This window comes from Dendropsophus ebraccatus, chromosome 4 (genome assembly GCF_027789765.1).
Source record: "Dendropsophus ebraccatus isolate aDenEbr1 chromosome 4, aDenEbr1.pat, whole genome shotgun sequence".
In the NCBI taxonomy this organism is placed as follows: Eukaryota; Metazoa; Chordata; class Amphibia; order Anura; family Hylidae; genus Dendropsophus; species Dendropsophus ebraccatus.
Window position 1 is genome coordinate 116,619,526 of NC_091457.1, and position 16,543 is coordinate 116,636,068.

Here is a 16,543-nt window from a genome sequence, read left to right on the forward strand (position 1 = left end):
CGAAAGACCTGAAAACGTTCACTCATTTCCATGGAACGATAATTGTTACTTATGATCGTATTTGCGATCGTTTTTTCTTCGCTATTTCTTCACTATTGCGTTTGTATCTACTGCGAACGACCGAACGAACGTTTTGCGAATGAGTAACGATAAAAATAGGCCCAGGTCTTATAAAGCAATCAACGATTTCTCGTTCGGTCGTTAATCGTTAACTGCATTTCAACTGAAAGATTATCGTTTAGATTCGAACGATTTAATGATAATCTGAACGATAATCGTCCAGTGGAATAGGGCCCTTAGAAACAGTTGCAGTTCCCTGATACCTTTATCCCAGCTACTATAAATCTAAAGTTGTCATATAAAGGAGAAATCTTTTGCACACTGTCCTAAACTGTGTCTGGCTATCCTCTCCTAAAATGTGTCTGGCTATCCTCTCCTAAAATGTGTCTGGCTATTGTAAATGTTCTTGTATATACTGTCACTTTGCTTGCCACACTGCTAAGCACAACTGGTTTCGCATGAACTGAAGTGTGATGGCTGTGCAAGGATGTAAAGCGTTTATATGACCTTCTCTCTGGCAGCTTCAATTTGAGGGAGGAGTCTCTTAGCTCCAACTCCTTCCCAGGTGAGAACTAATCCCTAAAACTAGTCAGTTTCGTCCTATTCGTTCTCTCTCTGCAAGACCCCATACAAAGCCTTAGGCCTAGTTGGTTCCAGGACAATTCAGCTCCAAAGAAATAGGTTCCTGATTAAATAGTGAAAATTGGCAGGACAGGAAAGGAAAAACGGCACAAGGACTCTCCTGCTATACTAAATACATTGTCAGCTTCCAGTGGAAGCTAATGACTAGTGGCTTACACATCACATGTATCTTTTAATAAATGCCCTTCATGTGTGCCCATGCTGCATCCAACAATGTGTACAATGTGGTTCTGGCACAAACTGAGCCAGAACCATTACATTTAGATAGATGAAGCTCTGCAATGTATTTGTTCTATTTTTTATTCTTATTTTGTACAGTAGCTATACATATTGTATTTTTAAAAACTATCTTAGGGCGGGCATTTTAGATATCCACACGTCCTTCCTGCATTGTCTCTATATACAGTACAAGAGGGTGAGCGTGCTTGGGGGCAGCAAAAGTGACAACTGACAGGAGGTGATGAGTACTGCGAAATGGGAGACAGACAATTAACATATTTAGCATCTAACACCTATCCAGAAAAATGCTTTGGGACGGAGTATCCTTTTAAGTTTGTTTTCTTCAATCCCTTTTGCTGACTAAGTATCTTTTGCCATCTCATCATATCTTCAATCCTGCGGATGTTTGCTGTTTAATATGTTGAAATTCAATCCTTTGCGATATATTTTATACAAGTATTTAAACAGGAAGAGCAGGGGGGGGGGGCGGGGGGCTAATTAATCAAATCAGGCCAGACAGAAATGAGCAAGATGAAATGCATCAATTAGGTTTTCTGGCGGCCGTGACCAAAATGAGATTTCCCAGTAGATGCCGATCTCATTTAGTCTTCTTTTGGTTTGTACATCTCCAGCTCAAGTTTATTAGTAGATATTATCTGCTGGGCTATTCTGTCCCTTACACTTCACCCGAGGCTGCTCCGGGGTGGCTGGCCAGCTGTAATCACTGCGCTAAACAGCAGCAAAATGTCACTCACACTTATCACTAATATCTGGTTCTGGCCCACAATCCCCGAGCTATCAGGATTTAACCGCTGACACATCTAGGGCTTCTGAGAATTTAACTATTCACCTGCCAAAGGGGCAAAACTATTACACATGCCCATGAAGCCACACAGCAAAACACAGATCGGTAGTCCAACCGACATAAGCAGCAACTATTGTTACAGATCAAAACATTTAATTACTGGTATGTCATAGCTTAAAGGGGTAGTTCACAAAAAAAACTGGGGCCAAAAAGTGCTAGAGATTTGTAATTTATTTCCATTAAAAAATCTTCAGTATTGCAATACTTATCAGCTGCTGTATGTCCTACAGGAAGTAGTGTATCCTTTCCAGATTGGAGAGCAGGTTTTCTATGGGGATTTGCTACTGTGCTAGACAGTTCCTGACATGGACAGCAGTGGCAGCAGAGGGCACAATGTCAGACTGGAGAGAATACACCACTTCCTGCAGTAGCTGATAAGTGCTGGAAGACTTGAGATTTTTAAATAGAATTAAATTTCAAATCTGTATTACTTTTTATATAGATTTTTAATAGAAGTAAATTACAAATCTCTGGCACTTTCTGGGACCAGTTGATTTGAAAGAAAGAAAATTTGGGAGAACAACCCCTTTAACAATGTGGTCCTTAACAAGCGTTGGAACTCTCAAACAACTTTAGAGGTTCTCAGGAAGTTTCTGAAGTCACCTTCATACAGGGACTACTCCTTGAGAAATGGTTCATGCCAAGTCCTAAATTAAGCTAGGAGCTGTATCCCACGTCACCTCACATGGCATACACCAAACTTTGCCTTCCTCATTATTTTTCTTTGAATATGAGGGTCTCATGCTTTTACTTTAGTCCAGTCTGTAAGTCTTAGTCCCTGTTTTCCTCCTCCCCCCCCCTGTATCAGGGCATTGGCTGTGATGGCACTGTTGCAATAGCAAGCTGACACTCTTCCTCTGGTATGCCTGCTCTCCGCTCCCTCGTCCTAGGATCAAGGACACAGCAGGATGGAAAAGGCACAGCAGGCACAAAAAGACAAACAGGGAAGGCAGGACAGAGGACAGGTGCATGAAAAATGACATGTGGGGGATATGACTAGACAAAGAAATTGTGGAAGAGACCAATTTAATCTTAAAGGAGAAGTCCGGCAAAAAATTGTTATTAAAGTATCGCATTGGCCCCGAAAAGTTATACAAATCACCACTATATACTTATTACGGGAAACGCTTATAAAGTGCTTACTACTTACTACTACATCAAAGCTTCACTTCCTGGATAACATGGTGATGTCACTTCCTGGATAACATGGTGATGTCACGACCCGACTCCCAGAGCTTTGCGGGCTGTGGCTGCTGGAGAGGATGATGGCAGGGGGATGCTCAGTGTCCCTCCAGTGCCCCGTGTCCCTCAGTGTCCCCCTGTCATCATCCTCTCCAGCAGCCACAGCCCGCACAGCTCTGGGAGTCGGGTCGTGACATCACCATTTTATCCAAGAAGTAAAGCCTTGATGCAAGAGTAAGTGCAGGGAAAAAAGCACTTTACAACCATTTCCTGTAATAAGTGTATATTGGTGATTTGTATAACTTTTGGGTGGCAATTCAATAATTTAATAAAAATTTTCGCCTGACTTCTTTAACTTGAAGGCCACTGAAGACAACGGCCGTTATTCAATACATTGTGTGAATTGACGGCCATTGCTTACATTGATGTTATTTTAAATAAAATTAACGGACAGTATTTTACACACACACAAAAAAAAAATCATTGTGTGAACCTAGCCTAACAATGCTCCAAAACAGAGAGTTCTTGGTCCTTGAAGTTGCATAGATCCTTACACTTGTCCATTTTACCTGTATCCAACCTATCAAGTAGAGGAACGGACTGTGCCCTTGCTTTTAGGTATATCCAACTCTGTGACGGGAACCATTGTAGGGAAATATTGATTGCTATACCCTTCACCTGTCAGTAGTTTTAATGTTATGGTTGATCAATGCCTACATGTGTGTGTTCCTATGAGGCACTGGGACCCCTCAGGTAGCAGGGCTCGTAGGAAGGGTTTTGTATTATCTTTAAATATTCAACTAAGACCTGAATGAGAGATAGCAGCTGTATCTGTGCTTGTTAAACCTAGAATTTCTTCCTTGACAAATCCAGTGTAATACCCTTGCCCCAGTTTCATTCTGCAAGTATTGACTTCGAACACATCCCAGTGTTACACATCACGGAGCAAAGCTCATCTGATTTCTAGGAAATAAATGGATCTAGAAGTGTATATCTAATATATATGCAGTAATGTGCCATTTTCAGGAGGAGCACATATAACAAGATACAATGCAGCCTCGACCTTTGGAATAAGAGGAATTCTTTTTTACCAGTATAGGTTTATACTTGTATATAAGAGGCAGCATCTAGCAAACATGAAAATAATATTCTGAGCGTTAAAACTATTTAACCTGCCGAACTGCCCTACCATCATATTGCCCAGCGCAAATTACTGTGGGATGCAGTATACATGGTCACACACAGTAAAATAATACTAATATACAACCGTACTTTTGGGTGAAAATAAAACAAACAAAAGAGTAACTGCAACTTTTTTGGGTGGATAAAGTTTCTCATAGCGCAGTCACTGGTGTAAAATCAACTGGTGTCAGAAAATTATATAAATTAATTATTTTCTTCTATTGTAAAATCTTAATTCTTCCAGTACTTATCAGCTGCTGTATGTCTTGAAGAAAATGATGTATTGTTTCCAGTCTGACATGGAGCTCTCTGCTGCCACCTCTGTCTAGAACTAATCCCAGTAGGAAACCTCTCCTGATCTGTACAGTTTCTGTCACAACAGAGGTGGCAGCACAGAGCACTGTTTCCGACTGGAAAGAATACACCACTTCATGCAGGACATACAGCAGTTGATAAGTACTGGAAAATGTGAGATTTTTAAATAGAATTAAATTTCAAATCTGTATAACTTTTTTGACACCAGTTGATTTGGAAAAAAAAAATAATAATAATTTCATAGAAACTTCTTTATTTTAGTTGCTGCAAAAGCAGACATAGCCATGGCAGCTTTTTCTCAAAAAATAACAGCCTTGTGTTCTAATCGGATATAGGTCTTTTATGTAAAGAAAGGCATAATAACTCACCTCGGTCCATTCTTTGTTCCCAATTCCCTGTACATACAAGACGACCACTAGAATAGAAGAGGAGATTGTCAGTGGATTTGGTACAGGTTACAGGAGTCATAATTATAACCTGGTTTGTGCAGAAGAATAATCTCTTTATACTCTTAGTCCCCCCCAAAGGACACTGGGAAGATCAAGAATGTGAATATCTGTGCAGCCTAATCTCTGATTCATTTCACAGCAGCTGTAATTTTATACTTCTATGTAATATTCTGTCAGTCACTGTATAGCACGGGGACAGGATGGGTATCAGGAAAGTTTCAGATTCGTCTATATTGTTCTGGATGAGATTGACAGACTCCAAATATAAAAGACAGATATTTTATTGTAGTTAGGTGTCAGGAGACAAAGATAATACTGATCATGATCATGTTATCAGACTTTTGTCATGTATCTTGCATACTGAACATATTGCTAAAACCCCGTCAGTCACTATAAAATCCATCTGGTCTAAAACTGTAACTCGTACACAGTAAGGGGGAAATTTGATCTATTTTCTTAAAAGGGTTAAAAGGGTTATCCAGCACTACAAAAACATTGCCGCTTTCTTCCAGAGACAGCATCACTCTTGTCTCCAGTTTGGGTGGGGTTTTGTAACTCAGTTCCAGTGAATGGAGCTTAAAGGGGTTATCCAGTGCTACAAAAACATGGCCACTTTCTTTCAGAGACAACACGACTCTTGTCTTCAGTTCAGGTGCGGTTTGCAATTAAGCTCCATTAACTTCAATGGAACTGAGCAGCAAAACCCCGCCCAAGCTGGAGAGTGGTGGTGTCTCTGGAAGAAAGCGTCCAGGTTTTTGTATCTGTAGATACCCCCTTTAATAGTCAACCTCTATACTAAAAGCCAATCCTTAGGATATGACATCAATATTTGATTGGGGCCCCCCAATTGGGGGGTCTAACGCCTGCCTTGGGCCACTCTTGGGCTTCGGAGTTTGCGATGGTGTTTTAGGGTTTACAAGCCTCCATAAATAACCATGGTCATTGTGGCCATTTTGTTTCATGAGACCAGAGGACATTGCCCCAGGAAATAAGATCTGGGTCTCCATGTGTTGTTTTTTTTTGTTTTGCAGTGGGGCCTTACTCAAGCTGCCAATGTCTTTCTCCTATACTTTACACTGCAGTTCTGCTTACTTGCAGTATGTAAAAGCACCGGCCTTCAGCAAGCATAGGAAGCTCAAAATATGTTATGATATTAGTTCAGTAAGCACTTACCTGGATCAGACTTAGAGAATGTATCCATGTCCAATAGGTTCCTAGAAAACAAGAGAATAATAAAGTATAATATAATCTACCACAAAAAAAATCCTACTGGAAACTGATATACAGGGGCAGATGTATTATTATGTGCAAAAGTTCTGGCCTTATGTGCGCCACATTTATCATGACACTTTGTATACATTAGAGATGAGCGAACCTCAAGCATACTCAGATTTGTCCATGCCCAAACACTCTGCATTTGAATACTGGTGGCTGAAGAAGTTGGATGCAGCCCTAGGGAGTCCTAGAAAATATGGATTTATACCCCTGTTTTCCAGGAGGCCTTAGGGCTTTATCTAATTTTTTCAGCCACTATTACTAAAATGCAGAGTGTTTGGGTACGGACAAACCTGAGCATGATTGAGGTTCGCTCATCTCTAGTAGACACTTTACCCCACAAAAGGGCCTCGGTTGACCATGCCAAAAAGCGGTGTGGCTTTGGCAAAAAGATGACCTGTGCTATAATTGTTGTGCAATTTCCTGGTGCAGTTTAAGCCAACTAATAGATGGGCAAACCTAAGACTAGTCCTACAGGAAGTGGTGTTTTCTTTCCAGTCTGACACAGAGCTCTCTGCTGCCACCTCTGTCTGTGACAGGAACTGTCCAGAGCAGGAGAGGTTTTTTATTGGAATTTGCTACTACTCTGCACAGTTCCTGCCATGAACAGAGGTGGCAGCAGAGAGCACTGTGTCAAACTGGAGAGAATACATCATTTCCTGCAGGACATAAATCAGCTGATAAGAACTGGAATACTTGAGATTTTTAAATTGAGGTAATTCACAAATCTGTATAACTTTTTGACACCAGTTGATTTCAAATAATTCTTTTTTGCTGAAGTTTAACTTGAAGAACGCCACAGATTTTTCACACAGCCTGAGCCACTTTGATATATCTGATGCATTTTAGACTGCCTAGTCTGAGTTTACATTGTCTTAGAATTAGGCAGCTTTAGAAAATCCTGGCCACTGTCTACTGCAGGGCCTGAGGGGGCTCTGGTGTTACTGATGAGGCTCTGGTCATGCTCCACCCCTCAGGCCTTGCTTTAGTTTTGCCTGGTATGTTCCTTTAAGTATTTCCACCATGTCTGGCCTACTGTTCAAAGCTTGAGTACAAATGAAAGTGGCATATAAAGATAAATGCTTCCCTAAAACCACACATAGCTGAAGGTGGAAATGTCTGCACTGGACCTTTATGAATTATACAATGTTCCCCTTCCATGAGGCCATTACTGTCTTTAATATAGATATATATGTGGCATGCATATATATACTGTAAATGGAATCCTTCTTGCACCAATACTCATATGGAATATTTATTATCCATGAATAATGCAGGTAACTTATCTCAGACTTCTCCTGAGTATTCCCGGAGCAGCTATATAGCGGAGTAAGGGAGCTATCTCATTATTATTTTTACATTGTATTAATCCAGCAAGGAGTGTATGAGGAGACTTCCAATTTCCATGCAATGACATCAATCCATATAAGTCCTGGTTCTGTATCGATATGCCCTATGAAATGCCTCTAGGCATACAGTTCTAGAAGTAGTGAGATCTATCTATCTATCTATCTATCTACAGTGGTACCTCGGTTCTCAAACTGCTCGGAACTCAGAGAACAATTCATTCCTCAAACAGTATTTTCAAGGGAAATTTGCTTCAGTTCTTAAAATCTTGCTCAGTTCTCAAACACTTTTTGGCGCCCAGTCTTGAAGTACAGAAATACCTCAGTGTTCGAAAGCATCTGAATTCAACTGTTCATATTCGAACGAAAATTTACCCCAGAGTCACGTTTGGAATTCAAACTTTGCTCGGTATCTGAATGTTTTTGCGAGCATGTATGGTGGTGGTTGTACATGGTGAGTTTAGCACTGGAGAGGCTTTACATGCAGTACAGTACAAGATTGATGGAGTGCATATACAGTACAGTAGTAGTACAGGCAGTGCACCACCATCTCCCATCCTGTACAGTACTGTATAAGACTGCTGGAGTGCATATACAGTACAGTAGTAGTACAGTCAGTGCACCACCATCTCCCATCCTGTAATGTATAAGACTGCTGGAGTACATATAAAGTACAGTAGTAGTACAGTCAGTGCACCACCATCTCCCATCCTGTAATGTATAAGACTGCTGGAGTACATATACAGTATAGTAGTAGTACAGGCAGTGCACCACCATCTCTCATCCTGTACAGTACCATATAATACTGCTGGAGTGCATAAACAGTACAGAAGTAGTACAGTCAGGGCACCACCATCTCCCATCTTTTATAGTGCTGGTAATGGGAGGGGGCAGTATACAGTAAAGGATGAGTGAGGAGCCTTTTTAATGATACTCTGGCTATTTTTTACACCTACTTGTTTGTTGTCCAGTAACATTAATATCACATTATTTTTTGCTAAACCAGGTCGTACTATAGAAGTTTATTCACAAGAGGCAACCCATTTTCATATGCCTACCACCTTAGAGCCAATGAGAACTGTGTAATGTCTTACTTGCTCAATAAGGGCACTGCAAGGATTTTAAAGGGATTATCCAGCGCTACAAAAACATGGCCACTTTTGCCCAATTCTTGTCTCCAGTTCAGGTGCGGTTTGCAATTAAGCTCCATTTACTTTAACAGAACAGAGTTTCAAACCCCACCCAATCTGGAGACAAGAGTGGGGCAAAGGTGGCCATGTTTTTGTAGCACTGGATAACCCCTTTAACCCCTTGCTGACAGGTTCCTCCACAGACCACACCTGATTTCTGGGGTACAATCAGTGTAACCAGCTTATTGTGGGCAGACTCTACAAACAAAAGGGAGGACACTAGAGATGGGTGCAACTCCAGCATGCTCAAGTCTGATTGTTCTGTATTTTAATACCGATGGCTAAAGAAGTTGTGGGGCAGCCATAGGGAGTCTGGGAAAATATGGATACTGCCTATGGCCTGTGGCTGTATCCATCTTTTCCAGGACTCCCTAGGGTTGCATACAACATCTTTAGCCACCGTATTCAAATGCCAAACAATCAGACTCGAGCATGCTCCAGTTGCACTCATCTTTAGAGGACACCAATTGGAGAAATTGCTTTAACCCTTTCCTCACTACGTTTTTAAAAGTGACTTCTGTGTTAGACAGCGCTTCTGTGTTTCATAAGTTAAGCAAATACGGAGCAAAACTGTCCAAATGTAGTTGGCTACAGATATTTCGTCTATTGAAGCTTATGGCTACTCCAGGAGTACACCACAGTATATATTGAAATACCTTTACTGACACCATTCTAATGTGTACTGGGGAGGGAAGTGAAACGTAATGTAAGTAGGGCCTTAGACGTTTTCCTACATATAATTCTGTGTGGTTTTATAGATGTAAATTACAGCACATATCCTGAGGTATTATCTGCTGACACAATAATGTCTACAGAAAATCTCTAAATCCTCCGTGCTTATAAATTAAACAGATTTTGTGTAGTAGGTAAATACATGATTGGAATGTTAATATATCACATGCCTTACCATGCTGCACCTCTAGATGGCGCACTGGATAAAATAAGCAGAGATAGAGATAGGGTAGAGATAGGGTAGTGGCTGCATATGTTACCTGTATTCAGTGACCTTGTGGAAAAAATGAAACTACAGTACATTGCTCCAAGATGCTGAGATATGGGGTGCTTTTTGATGGCAGCTTTCTCTGCTCTACTTACTGTACTGCAGTCCTCTAATCCTCACAAGTCATTCATTGATGTAGTGGATGAGGGGCTACCACCACAAGAACTGTAAATGTCACTTGGTAATCAGGAGCTTTTTATTGATTTAGTATTAGAACCCATGAAGTTCATGAGGACTTAGGGGGACATTTATCAACCTAATAAGTTGTATTTTTTGGCGGTAAATCGCCAGATGCGAATAAATTTATTCGCAAACGGGCGTTTTGCAAATAAATTTTCACATTTCACATTTTCTGCCCGCTGTGCCAGGGGGGGGGGGGGGCAGGGAGTGGGAATGTTTCTTCAAATTAAATGGTTACAGAAAGTTATATAGATTTGTAAATTACTTCTGATTAAAAATCTTAATTCTTCCAGCTGCTGCATGTCCTGCAGGAAGTGGTGTATTCTCAGGTAGTGGTGTATCAGTCTGACACAGTGCTGTCTGCTGCCACCTCCGTCCCTGACAGGAACGGTCTAATTCAGGACAGGTTTTTTATGGGGATTTGCTACTGCTCTGGACAGTTCTTGTCATGGACAGAGGTGGCAGGAAAGAGAACCACGTGAGACTGGAAAGAAAACACCACTTCCTGCATGACATACAGCAGCTGATAAGTACTGGAAGAATTAAGATTTTTAATTAGAAGTAATTTACAAATATGTATAGATTCCTGACACCAGATGGTTTAAAAACATTTAAGGACATGATTTTATTGATCTTGGGGAAAGTAGCAACCAATGGCAGATTAAATAAACCATAGACCCTCGGCTGTTCCCTTATCTGGGACCCCCCTACTTCCACCCTGCCACGCTGTGTCTATAGTCATACCAGTTGTCTATGCTGTGAGAAATTGTCTGTTACCATGTCTGATTTGTCTATCCATTTCTTTTCCATCTGGTGGGACCAAAGCTATGGGGCTATCCGCAGCAAGCAAGTGTAGCACTAGATAATTGACTGGAATCAGCTGGGATACTTAATGGGTTTACAGTAACCTCGCTGGGGGATAGGGCAAAGGGGAGGCTAATGTTTGCAAATCTAATGATCTGAGGCAATGAAGGTTAATGTCTGTATCCCTGGTGGATTATACCTGAGAAAGGGTTAATGTCAAGATCCAGGGTAGTTTGGGCCAGAGAAGACCCTAGTTATTAGTTTTCCTGGTGGTCGAGTTAATGCACTAGTGTAAGCATCCCAGTAGTCTAGAGTAGTCTAGTCTAGTTTAGGTTTGCATCGCTGGAGGTGTACAATAATGAAGCAGTTAAAGGGGTATTCCACTCAAACATAACTTTCGATATGCTGCTGCCCATGGCATGATGTGACAGCGTTCAGACATTGCTAATAGTGTCAGACTATGTAGGAGCACATGATATTGATACATGGTAAGGCCCAGAAGTGAATCTATTTATATATTTCCAGGTGGAATAACAGAGGAATGGCACAATGCAGATTTCTAAGGATCCATATTATATGCATACACATGAGATACAGTAAGTAGCCCATTTTATTTACTCACTTTCTGAATTGTACACAATGAAAGTTTTCTATGATATGAGGACATTGATGTCTCTCTAAAACCAATGGCTCCAAGTGCAATATTATGTATGATTCCTTCTAAGCCCAGGACTAGGGTTTTGTTTTGTGATGAGATCAGTGACAATCATTCTAGGTAATAGCTATCAAAACAATTGAAGAACTTGAAGAGTTGCTTCTATTAGAGCAAAGTTTCAGGACCATGGATAAGGCTCACTATAGTATAAGACAAATTCAGGACCATGGACAGTCCAGGAAAGACAATGTCTTGCACCAGGCAAAGGTATGTTCACATGTAGCATATATGCTGCAGATTTTATGTTGTGCTCCATTATATTAGAAGAATAATTCAATATAAACAAATAATTTATATAGCATATATGCTATGTGTGAACACATCCTTAAGGGGGAATTTCATGCAAACATAACTTTCCATATGTTGCTGCCCATGGTGAGACTAATAATTTATTCCGTACTTGTTATTATCTATTCAGTCTCCTTCCCCCAGTTCTGATCTGCTGCCTTCTGCTGAAGACACAAAAATCTCTGCGTGAGCTTTTCTTCCTGTCTCCTCCTCCCTTCCAAGTCCCTGGCAGGCTGTATCTGCAACTTTGTAGCTTCTTTGTAATGCTAGGAGGGTAAATCTGAAGTCAAGTTGCTGATGAACTCATTGGGAGGCATTTATTAAGTCCTGCGTTTTTTACGCCGGACTTAAAAATGCCCCCGCAGCTCCGGCGGTACGGGGATTTATGATTTATGTAGAGGCGGACTGCCTGTACATAAATCCTGTGCGCGCCGGTGCGCACCGCCGAAAACCTACGCCAGCTGAGGACTGGAGTAGGTTTTCGGCGTACATTTGGGCGGAACGGATGATAAATCGCGCGGACTCTGAGTCCGCGCCCTCCGTTCCGCCCACTTCCCGCCTACTTTCCGCCCCCTTTCCGCCCCCTGGCGTACTCGGCGGAAAGTGCCGATTTGCGATTATTTTATTCGCAAATCGGCCATTTGCGTATAAAATAATACGCAAATCGGCACTTTCCGCCAAAAATCATCCGTCCGCCGGATGATACATGTGGCCCATTGTGATTATCCCTTTGGTATCACAAAGTTGCCAATAGAGACTTCATAGCTAGAGTTTACATCAGCCATTTTGGAAGGAAGTGGTAGATGGAGAAAAAAGCACACACAAAATCTGTGTGTGCTTTTGGCAGAAAGTAGCAACTCAGAACTGTGGTAAGGAAACTGCATAGATAATAACAGGTATAGAAGGAATTATTAGTCTCACCATGGGCAGCAACATATGAAAAGTTATGTTTAAGCGGGAGGAATCTCACCGCTGGGGCTGCGGTGACAAGAAGAAGCTGCAGCCATCAGTATCACTGCCGAATGTGCATTGTGATCCAACCCACCAGTTGCTTATAACTAATTTCATTGAAGATGAGCGGTTTGGGCAGCATGACCTGAAACTGACTCTCTACCATTGGTAGTGAACCATCATTTTATTTATGTGCACCTGTGCACTGAGGACAGTGATTTACCGCAGCGTCCTGTACCAACATACAGTCAGCTCTCCGGGACACTTCAGAAGTCAGTGCCAGATGTGACAGGAGAGGTGTAATTAGCTAAAGACATATAAGGCTCCAAGCAGCACAAAGTATTTCAGGAGACGAATGCACTAATGCTATGGGAGGCTACATTTTTAATAGTATAATATGTTCTCTTGTTAGGTTTGACGAAGTCTTGCCATTCTCTGTCTATCTTATGTAACGTCTTATAAGGTTATGTTGTGACGCGCACACACTAGTCCTCCACCCTTTAGCTATTGTAAATGCTTTTCTCTCTCTCAATCAGGTAACACAGCGATGGCAATTGCATTACAATACATTGTAGTTAATATCCTGCATCTATAGGCTTTAACCCCTTAATAATGCGCTATTACATTCACTAAATTTCTCTAATCTCTCAATTATACCTTCAGCTTAGAACCTAGCTGGGAGATTGTACCAAGTAATCTTGGAAGGTTTAGCTTGGTAGATAAGTACTTTGATTTAAAGGTACACTACACCTAGGGTGTCTTCACACTTACAGGTTTTTTATTGCAATTATTAGATATAAAGCCAGGAACAGATCATAAATGGAGGACACATATAAAGGAAAGACTGAGGCTTATCCTCTTGTAATATCGTTTTCTGGCTTTGTATTCAGTAATGACAATTAAGCACCCCTTAAAATCATCCATATAGAAAGCTGGGTGTGGCCACAGTATTGGGCTGCGTTCACACATGCATTTTTATTGCGCTACTGTATTGTTTTATTGCAGTACTGTTTTGTTTTTCATTTTATTGCCATCCAGTCTTCCATCATTGTCTTACTACAATGAAACTCCAACATGTGTGAACATATACAGTACTTAAGGGTGCCTTTACATGTACAGTATTGCAGTGGGTTTCATGCTGTGAGTTCCGCTGCGATACTGTGAGATGCTCCTCCCTATGGCACTACATTCTCGCAGCAGATTTTTATTCCGCTGCGAGAATGTAGTGCCTCCTTAACCCACCGCTGCCCAGTAATTACATTACCTGGGCGCGTTCTGAACTGCTTCTCCAGCTCCCGAGTACCTGACATCCCACTCAGCCATTCAGTGGCTGAGTGGGAGCGGTGGGTTAAGGAGGCAGTAGAGAACAGTACATGGAATTCACAGCGTGAAATCCGCTGTAATACTGTACAAGTGAAGGCACCCTAAAGGTGTTCCCATCTTAACTTGTTCTTCCCTATTCATAAGATAGAGGATGAAAAGCTCATTGCTGGGGGCACCCTAAAGGTGTTCCCATCTTAACTTGTTCTTCCCTATTCATAAGATAGAGGATAAAAAGCTCATTGCTGGGGGTCCAGCAGCTGGGGCATTACCGATTCTGAGAATGGTAATAAAATCGACCCTCCCCTAAACCTGTAAAAACTGCTCCTTTATGTTTTTTTATATTTAAAGAATCTCACCACTTGAGATAGTTTTGGTGTTTTCTCTTTTTATTATTATTATTTTTTTTTTTTATGTGTCTACCCATATAAAGTAAAATAATAAATTATTGCAGTTTTCAAAAAATGGCCACTAGAGGATTGTGGGCCCCAAAGCAACCACTATGGTTGCTACAGACAGTGACTTCTGCTCATAAGACGATATTGTGAAATGCAAGAGTTAATTTAGTGTGATTGTATTTGGGTTATCTGACCAATTACAATCACTCTTCCCGTATCTTAAGTGAAGAAAACTTTCCTCTTCTATTACAGAGATGAAGAAATTGACATTTACAATTCTCTTCTCATTAGTTAAATAATTATGCTCCGGCAATTACAATAGGAAAAGAAGTGGGATGTTCAAGAACAAAGCATTTTTGCATTGCACAAAACAGGTCACCTTGATGGGTTGCCTATTATTAAAGTGACAATTAGGAGGAAATCTCCAATTATTGCTATAAAACTTCACATAAATGTGTCTCTCTGGAGGATGCAATAAATGGCTGTACTGTACACGGTATACGTGATGCAGAGGGCTACGGAGTAAGCAGCAGGGCCACACCTGACCTAGATTAATAACATGCTGGTAGAACTTGGAGTGCGCTCATATTTCCTTTCACTACCTTCATCAATACCCCAAAAACTGGAAGACCCCTTTAAAGCAAAGATAAAATCAGGGCGAATCCCCCACCGGCTAAACTCTAATCCGGGGATTCAGATGTTAAAATGGTTTGCTGGTCCAATATACCTCAGAGAGCAGGAGATTGATACAGACCACTGCACTAATAGGCAGCCAGCTAGCGGTGAACACAATATTGATCACTTCATAAGAAAGTCGGAATTTAACTTGCCCTCCCAGGGCAAAACATGAGTACAATTTAATTAGGGAACATGAGATAAGGTATTACATTTCCTCTAGCCGCCGCAGTTACACAGCGAACAGAGATTAAACAAGGTTTATACGCTGCGCTAAAAAGTTGCTTAAATATCCTTTGTCCTCTAGAGGTCTGGCCCCATAAAGAGCAGCGAGGAAGCCCTATTCATTTCTTTAAATCAATAGTCTCCAACCTATGACTATTTGTGCCCTGATGGTATGCTGGGTTGGTAACAGCTGTACACCCAATGATACGCTACTAAAGTTCCATAGTAAAGAATAAAATTAGCCCCATTATAATGCCCCCTATTACAGAATGACACAGTGCCAGCGGGTAGCTGTAGAGGATGCAGAGATAATAGTCCTACTTGGTCCCTGCTGCCTGAGGGGGTCCAAAAACGAATCATTACTCGTTCAGCAGTAGAGATGAGCGAATAGTGACTAATTCAAAAATTCTAAATTAAATTCAAATAGCCCCCGATATTCGATCGAATATCGAATCCCATTATAGTCTATGAGAGAAAAATACCCAGGACTTTGAAATCAATATTCGACCACTTGGAGGTCACCAAGTCCACAATGACACCTCAGGAAATGATGTCAAAACCTATGAAATGCATATGGGACAGCAGGGGAAGCATGCCTAGGTGCATCTAACTTTTGGGGGTCCCTTCCTACCCAAGGGCCCTATTACACGGGATGATTATCATTTGCTAACTATTGTTTGCTAATCGTTCATTATTAGTTTGCTGTAATTCCACATTCGTTTGCTCAAGTTTTGCATTTGTTCACTACTTGTTCAGTGTAATTGCACATTGTTCATTGTTTTGCTGGGATCAGATGGAGTAAACGATCTAATGTTCGGAACTAACGACTATAGTTCTGTGTAATATGGTGAATGATTTCAGGTTAACGACAAACAATCTTGTTTACAATTGTTTATCGTTTGGCGGTAAATGTAAAAAATCGCTTTGTCTAGAAGGACCCTGAACACACTGTCTCAAAACACCTTCTAAATCTCTGCTTTCTATACATTTAGCCCTAACAAGGGCTTTTGGGGGTCCCTTCCTACCTAACTTCATCTAAAAGCTAACTCTCCCTGGTATCCCTCTTTAGCTCCAACCAGCAAGTGACACAAATCTGAAATCACCTATTCATATACCCAGGAGGTCACATGGTTTAGCCAGCCAATCACAGGGCCTAAACTGAATAAACTTATCAACCTGGGCAATAAGGTTCAGTGCAAGACCATCCTGCAAGACAAATTTCCAAGAAGAGAGAGTGCCATAGGCAAAGTTTTCTCCTTTTT

General features: G+C 41.1%; 1 protein-coding gene across 4 annotated transcripts in view; it reads right to left on the reverse strand.

The window, feature by feature from the left end:
• The window catches only part of CPNE9 (copine family member 9), a 202,229-nt gene that overhangs the window by 145,770 nt on the left and 39,916 nt on the right, over window positions 1-16,543 (reverse strand). For all 4 annotated transcript variants that reach the window (XM_069968753.1, XM_069968754.1, XM_069968758.1 and 1 more), the window contains exons 2-3: window positions 6,088-6,128; window positions 4,834-4,880 (exon numbers count right to left, since the gene is read on the reverse strand). In XM_069968753.1, the coding sequence (XP_069824854.1) occupies window positions 4,834-4,880; window positions 6,088-6,128 (88 nt within the window). The remainder of the gene's footprint in view (window positions 1-4,833; window positions 4,881-6,087; window positions 6,129-16,543) is intronic.